General features: G+C 37.8%; 1 protein-coding gene across 1 annotated transcript in view; it reads right to left on the bottom strand.

Moving 5' to 3' along the window:
- Nucleotides 1-3308: 3308 nt before the first annotated feature.
- MRC1 (mannose receptor C-type 1) overlaps nucleotides 3309-8466 on the bottom strand; it is a 98691-nt gene continuing 93533 nt past the window's right edge. The window contains exons 27-30 of the mRNA XM_015077833.3: nucleotides 7537-7650; nucleotides 6687-6851; nucleotides 5429-5470; nucleotides 3309-4279 (exon numbers count right to left, since the gene is read on the bottom strand). Coding sequence (XP_014933319.1) covers nucleotides 4029-4279; nucleotides 5429-5470; nucleotides 6687-6851; nucleotides 7537-7650 — 572 coding nt within the window. The 3' untranslated portion in view covers nucleotides 3309-4028. The remainder of the gene's footprint in view (nucleotides 4280-5428; nucleotides 5471-6686; nucleotides 6852-7536; nucleotides 7651-8466) is intronic.

Genomic DNA, 8466 nt, shown 5'->3' with positions numbered 1-8466 from the left:
AAAAATGTTATAGGCTAAAATAAGTCCCCACTACCCCCACCAAATTCAAATGTTGAAGCCTTAACCCCTTAGACCTCAAAATATGACTGTATTTGGAGATAGAATCTTTAAGGAGGGTATGAAGTTAAAAATAAGGTCTTCATTGGGGCGCCTGGGTGGCCCAGTCAGTTAAGCATCCAGCTTCAGCTCAGGTCTAGATCCTGTGGTTGGTGGGTTCAAGCCCGGCTTCGGGCTCTGCTGAACAACTCAGAGTCTGGAGCCTGCTTTGGATTCTGTGTCTCCCTCTCCCTCTGACCCTCCCTCGCTCACACTCTGTCTCTCTCTCAAGTAAACATTAAAAACAATTTTTTTTAAAATAAGGTATTTAAGGTGTGACCTAGTCCAATCTAGCTGGTATCTTTATAAGAAGAGGTAGGACACACATAGAAACAGCAGGGACTCCTGCACGTAGAGGGCCAGCCATCTGCAAGCCAGAGAGAGAGGCATCAGAGAAAACCACCCCACCAGGACTGTGAGCTCGGACTTCCTGCATCCAGAACTGTAAGCTGTAGGAACTCTGAAAGAAAACAAACTTCCACTGTTTAAGCTACCAGTCTGTAGTACTTTCTCGGGGTAGATCCTAGAAAACAAACACAAAGTAGATCAGCAGTTAATTATTAAAACTAAAGTACAATTATCCTGAATTTATGATGTTCGTTGTACGTGCCGACTTTTAAAAATTTGTAATTTCTCATGACTTCTTTTCTCATTTTGAATGATTTTTCACTTTTGTACCACTTTTTTGTATTATTTTTCTTCAAAAGTGCCCCTCCCCACCCAAGGTAACTCCTCAGGCCCACGAAACCTGGCTGTCACACTGCTGAAACCACGTCTGCGTCCGTCACTGTTCCATTAATATCTTCGGTGTATTTCAAATTGTCATTATGTGAGGGGTTGGATGTGCTACCTAACCTTGAAGTCATCATTTTACAATATGTACATATATCAAGTTATTGTGGTGTACATCTTAAACTTACACACACAATGTTATATGTCAACTATACCTCAATAAAGCTGAAAAAGTATCTTAGGCATATTTCTACTAGCGCATTCCCACATCGCTGTAAAATGATGTGTCTACACCTCCGTTTGTGAACAGGCACTGGTCCTGACCCAGATCTGAATCTCCAGGAGTTAGCTCAGTGCCTAGCACATGTAATAGATACTCCAGAAATATCTGCCAGGTGAACGGGCAGATATTCAGACAGATGCACTAGCGAATACGGAAAAGTGAATTAAAAGTCTCCTGGTGTCTACAAATCTCAGCTTTAGTTTTAGAGTTCAAGTTACAGACTATTCACATGGTATGAGCTCAACTGGGGTAAAAACAATATCCTTAAGGATCTTCCACCTGCTGGATGCTGATGCAAACCTGAAACAAGGGCAAAGCCATCGAGGAGAACACTTAACCATTTACCGCCAGATAGAATTTCTGGTTAAGACGCACAGCTCAACTATAATAATCAAAACCAAAACTGCATACAACTACTCTTCTCCCCCCTATATTTCTCTCCCCCACCCCCAAAATACCCTTGACAGTTTAGTATTGTGTTTGGATACATGCGTAGATACAAATGACCTAACAATTTATGTTTGAGGGGATAATGTGAGTGGGACGTATAAGGCTCAGCACTCTGCCAACTATGGAATGTTTCTTGCAAAGGTAAGACATTTAAGTCTGAGATACATGTTTGAAGCCCAAAATGTTTTCTGTGAAGATGCAGCTCTCAGTTATAATGAAAAGGACTTGTGTCAACAATTTTTAAATCATGCTCACTTAGGTACTCCTCCTTATTCAACATTTCTAATGCTCTCTTGTATCTTGAGAGATACAAATATGTGTATTAGGAAAGGGATATATATAAAGAGAGAATATGTAGTATATATATTAGGAATATATTAGTATATATATTAGAAATATATACAGCATTTCTATATATAGCATTATATATAGAAAATATATATTATATGTTAGGGGAATACATATAGCATTCCTAATATATATACTAATATATACACACACTAACATATATAGCTTATATATGTACGTATATATATATGTACTAACATATATAGCTTATATATGCACTATATATATATAATTAGGAAAGGCATTTCTGTAGTACAGTTCACTACACACAGGTGTGACACTACAGCCATCATCTCCATTAGAACTTCTTCAAACTGAATATGGCTCATTCTCACAAGAAAGGAAAAGCAATTTGTTTTCTCGTGTTTCAGGGATGAAAGGGAATTGTTTGTACTCAGCAACCTGTTCCACAATTGCCTCCCTCTCACTTCCTATTTCTTTCCACCTGTTACTCATCTGAGTTGGAGTATTAGAAAGTCCATCCTGTCCCTACCCAGTGTTCTGCTTCTTAATCTTTTTTGAACTACAGACTTACCTGAAAATCTATTTTCTTCCCAGAAAAAAAAAGAAGGCACAAACACAAATTGGTACAATGTTTTGCATGCAACTTTTTGGACGTTCATAGACCCCTTAATGGCATCCAAGGAGTCCCATCCAGAGACCCCAGGTAAGGAGCTCCCACCCGTTGAGCAGTCCCTTGAGAAAGGCAAGGATGGGCTGATAGTGTAGTCCCTGCGTGAGATGCAAAACCTCCAGGTATTACACCATGTATGTGAAGCTTTATTTAGGAAAAAATTTTCTTTTTCTTTTCTTTTCTTTTTTCTTTTTTTAGAAAGAGAGAGAGAGAGAGAGAGTGTGTGTGTGTGTGTGTGTGTGTGAGCCAGGAAGGGGCAGATGGGGAGGGGGAGGGAGAGTGAGAGAGAGATTGAGAATCCCAAGGAGGCTCCATACTCAGCATAGAGCCTGACATGGGGCTCGACCCAATGACCCTGGGATCATGACAGGAGCTGCAATCAAGAGTTGGATGCTCAACCAGCTGAGCCACCCAGGTGACCCTAAGGTAAAATTTTTAAAAGCAAAAAGGAATTATTAAAGTGACAAAAAGATATTTAGAGATCTGATTCTCAGTAACAGTGCCTTTGGTTGTGGACTTCTGAGTGGCATCAATGCTATAGGTGAAGATCTGGGGAAATTATGTAAGTCACCATGAGAAAAAATTCATTTTGTACACAATGCTTTAGCAACACGTCTTTTCCAAACAGATGGAGGGTCTAGTTTAAAGAATTTATCTAGTAATAAATTGTTTATTTTCAGAGGAAAGACCAGCATAAAGAAAATAGATAAATAAGTCACACTTAAAAGAAAATTTATATTTACCAAGATCACCAAAACACAAATATATTATAAATAGACCTTGTCTTTGATGTTTATTTCACATTATCTAAGTACACCCAGTTATGAAAATTTACATTTTTATTTCACATCTTTGCATTCCTGATATACATATAACAGGACAAAGAACACATTTGCAATATTCAGCCTTGAAAACCCTGCTAGGGGAAAACAGGTTCTCAGCTGCCTCATTCTTTCTGCACATGTACAAATGCAATTCTAAATAAATGATGTAAAAGTCAGGATTGGTAAGAGGAAAATGTGACTAAATTTTTATGCTACCTGAAACAACAAAGAACAAGTTACGTGTACTTGATTTTCAAAATGGTTTTCTAATTACCGAATTATAATTCAATAGGTAACATTTCTTTGGGAGCACCTTAAACTATTTTAGGAAGCTTAGGTGTTTGGGGTTCTTCTAATCACTCTGTCACAGGCAGTCGACACTACCGACACACAACTGAGGCTTAAATGTGTTGGTATTATGGTGTTGTGTGTTCACCTAACATATTTTTAGAAGTGGTCATCAATATCATTACCTCTCTTTCACGAAGATACCTTGCCAGACTAGAAAATGAGCGATTATTTCTTCAATTAGACAAAGGAAAAGGACAGGCCAGTGCAATACAGTACTAATTGTAAAGGAGACAATCACATTGAATTAAAGAACCTTAACATTTTAGTATAATGTTATGAAATTCAAATATATCGAAATCACATTATGAGACTAGATGCCTGCATGTTCGTTCTGTTCGATGTTGCCCACGAGATCTTTTGTATCGCTAGTTCCTGGACTCAACCTACTGTTAAAATAGAGAGTGTTTTCAAATGTGTTCTCTTGAGGTAAGTGCACACGTCTCTTCTTGTAAAAGAAATATGCAGCGAGGCCAGCACCTGTTACGATCAGGAGGACCACAATGACCACGACTCCTGCCATGTTGGAAGCTGGTTTGGAAGGGTCCATCTTCCTGGGGTCAGCTGGAAATAAACAAACTCATTAGGATAAAGATGGAGGGAGGCCAAAGGTAGAATGCTATGAAGAACAATACAACTTTCTTTTTGGAAAAACTAAACGAAGAATATGTATTCTTTCATTTCAAATGTTCTTTGACGTTTGTCAGAGAGAAATGCAGGACATGAACACAGGAGTCCAGGTAACATGAAGGATTATTTTAAACGTTAATATTAGTATTCGGTTGCAAGGATATTTCATCTCTTAGTTAATCAATGTTTTAAAATATTTATCGCTGTTTGAAAATAACTGAATGCTGATGACAAATACATCATACGAAGATACATAGACTAGCAATAATAATGATGATATTTAAAAAGCAAGTAAAGGGGCACCTGGGTGGCTCAGTCGGTTGACCGTCCGACTTCAGCTCAGGTCATGACCTCACGGTTTGTGAGTTCAAGCCCCGCATCAGGCTCTGTGCTGACCGCTCAGAGCCTGGAGCCTGCTTCGGATTCTGTGTCTCCCTCTCTCTCTGCCCCTCCCCTGCTCATGCTCTGTCTGTCTCTCTCAAAAATAAATAAACATTAAAAAAAATTAATAAACATTTAAAAAGCAAGAAAAAATAGGGAAAAGAGAAAATCAGAATAGTGGAAATTTGAAATCATGAGTATAATTAAACAAATAGCACCCGTAAGGTTAATAAGGAGGTGGCAGGCAAACCCTAAATCTCACTTTGAGTTTTTTTTAGCTGCTAACACAATAAGCGAAATAAATCAGTTGTCTATAAAATTGTAAAGAACCTTAACGTTCAGGTTGTCTATAAACTTAAAATTTAAAAGGTTGCTTTAAAAAAAAATGAAAAAAAAACCCCACAAAGATCCGAGAGAAATTTCCCCCGTGGGTTCCAAAAGGTAGCTCTGCAACACAGCAATGTCTTCAGTAATATCTATGGTAAAAACCCCGACCTGACTCCAAGGCCTGCTTTTCTAGAGCATCATTCGAGGAAGGCTGATGACATAATGACAAAGGCTAATGTACCCCCAAGCAATTCTACTGCGAGTACGGGGGGGGGGGGGGGGTGTGGGAAGGGATTATCATGGTTGTTAAAACAAGCAAACTGTATTGATACATTACTAATACAGATCTTAAAATTTCATAATGAATGGTCTTACCTTTTGTGGTAATTAATGCATGAGTAGGTTCAGCATCAACAACTGTTTGTGAAATAAGAAATCAATTAAATACTTATAAAAACCCATAATAATTGCATGTAGATAATGAGTATTATTTGGCTCACAGATACATGGAGTCCTCCATATTTTGTTCATGGTGATATGATATGATGTGATATGATAGGATACGATATAGATGTATCGCATAGATACATGTATGTCTAGATAGGATACAATATATATACGATATATGATATAGGATAGATGATAGAGGCTACAAGACTTATACGATATAGGATAGATGATAGAGGCTACAAGACTTATGCGTATGAATGTATGTATGTATGTATGTATCTATCTATCTATCTATCTATCTATATACATACTATATCAGCATCCTACAGTTGTAGGGAGAGTTTGAATACAATGGAAATCCTGAAAATACGATCCAGTGAGTTGCATTTGAGCCACTGATACTGACGCTCAAAATCTATCCAATCTATCCAATAATCATGTATTCTTGGCTAGATCTTTTGAAATTGGCCCACTGAAGCCTAAGGTACCACAGCGTGTTGGAATGAAAAGTAAACTAAGATTTCAACACTGCACCAAAGAGTGTGGTGTCTCAGAACAGAGTTTCAACAGACTGAGGAACTACCTACTTCCAAAATAACAAGATCTATTGGGGAGAGAGTGTTAATTTACCTAATTCATTTATTTAAATAGATTCCCTAATTAATTTTATCTCTTCGGAAGGATGTTATATAAAGTGGACTGGCGTGAAAATATTAAAGTTTAGGTAGTACCACGTCGTGGGCATATCACACTATTAATTCCCCCAAACTGTGTCTTCACAGGGTCTGCCACTTAATCTCAGAAGGAGATTTCATTGGTCTTCCACGATTTATTCTATAACAAATTCTGAGAACTCTCTGGAACTTTGACCCCATCCCCTTGGTGGGGATGACTTTGTCAACTGGCTCTCCAAACCGCTTACAACTTGACAGTCCCTATGTGTGGGTATCCCATTAGAAATGCACTGATATACCAACATCATTATGTCAGCTGAGCAGGCAACTCTCTGCTCACTCAGAGCTGCGGATAGCTGAGCACCAGGGCAGAGTGGGTTTTTCACTTACACTGGGGTAGGGCTTGCAAGGGATGTAAAATCACATTATAATCCCACATATGACATCTTGATATTTAAAAGAAATGATGGCCTGTGAACATATGGGCCACAAGGAACATTCTTACTTACTTTTTGGTCTTTTACAAATATACCCCTTGTAGGAAGAACAGTGAATATTATTCCAAAATCCAGAAGCTGCGGATAAAGCTACACAATCATTTCGTTCACCAGAAGGATCTCCTGTGTTCCAGTTGACAAAGGAAACTGGATTGTTGTTTATCCACATCCACATTCCTGGTTGTCAAATTAAGTCAATGAAAACAGAAGTTAAAAATCACCTTTGGGTTTTTGTTTTTTGTTTTTTGTTTTTTGTTTTCGAATAGGCTTCAATGCAGGCAGTGCAACCCGGGGCTTCAACTCACAACCCTGAGATCAAGACCTGAGCTGAGATCAAAAGTCAGATGCTTAACCGACTGGGTCACTTACGCAGCTCCCCAAATCACCCATCTTAAAATAAATTCTACCTATTCATGCAAAATTTCTACACATATTATTTTAAACTATAATTAATAGTTGTTTACAACCAGACTTTTAGTTTGCAAGATTATAATGACCAATTATTATAGGGAAAAAAACCTGAAAAGAATATGTCTCTTATACAGCTTTCGTTGAACAAATTAGTACAAATACGTATACTTATCCTCCCCTAATTTTTTTCTGAAGATAGAAAATACTTTTTAAAGTTTCTTAAATTAACTTAGCTACAGAAAACACTCTTTTAATTGGCAGCTTCCAAGATAGCATACATAATACGTGAGTCATTTAAAATTTCAGTTCTTATCGTAAGTGAAAATATGAGTTTGAATTTTCAAATTCTTCACCAATTAATCATTATTTAAGGCAAGACTTTCTGGAGCTGAAAACTTGTTTTGCAAACACCACTGTGAAATATCTGTGATTATCATGCCGCAAAAATTACCTTCGACATTTCTGAACAATCCTATCCAAAAATTGGTTTTGCTTTGAAGTGGCTCAACTCGATATGACAGAAAACTTGACTCAGCAGCACTTTCAATGGAAACCAAAGAAGAGCCTGCAATGTAGAAACACACACACACAATGATGGAACTATAGTTAAGCAGCTAAAAATATTTTTGTAATGACAGTATTGATCTTAGAAGTAATAAAAATCACCCCGACTTCTCCACTTAAGGGACAGAATTTCAAAGAACGGACATTTGACTTCTAAGAATTTCAGTTTCCATTCTGCAAATATGATGGTTTAAGCATCATGTGCGTTACAAACACCGAATGAGTTGCTGAAGGACATGAGAAGATGAATAATACAATGCGTCTTTTCTTTTTGAAAACTCTGCTTTAATGTTTCAGGGGCACATCAAGCTCAACGTGTGCAAAACAAAACTCATAAAATCCTTTCCTAGAAATCTTATTCCTCCTTAACTGTTTCTATGTCAGTACGTAGCGTCATCATCTTCCCATTTGCTCGAGCCTGAACCTGAGAATCACTCTTGGCTTCCACCCTTTCCAACACCAATGCCTAATCTTATTGATTTTACTCTTTGTCAGTCACGTCTGTCTGCTGTTAGTCCATAACTGGAGGCCTGTATCTCTCTCTCTCTCTCTCTCTCTCTCTCTCTCTCTCTCTCTCTCTCCCTCCTTTGCCCATTTTGCCCAACCTTCTACCTCCCTCCCCTCTGGCAGCCATCAGTTTGTTCTCTGTATTTATAATTCTGATTCTGCTATTTGTTTACTTATTCTTTTTTTTTTTATCCCATTTCTGCATAGGATAATATGGTATTTATCTTTCTTTAAATTATTTCACTTGGCAAAATGCCCTCTAGGTCCATCCATGTTGTCTCAAAAAAAGCACAATCTCATCCTTCTTATG

Source organism: Acinonyx jubatus, chromosome B4 (assembly GCF_027475565.1).
Source record: "Acinonyx jubatus isolate Ajub_Pintada_27869175 chromosome B4, VMU_Ajub_asm_v1.0, whole genome shotgun sequence".
Taxonomy (NCBI): domain Eukaryota; kingdom Metazoa; phylum Chordata; class Mammalia; order Carnivora; family Felidae; genus Acinonyx; species Acinonyx jubatus.
The sequence above is the reverse complement of the archived record's forward strand: the minus strand, read 5'-3'. Positions and strand labels throughout refer to the sequence as shown.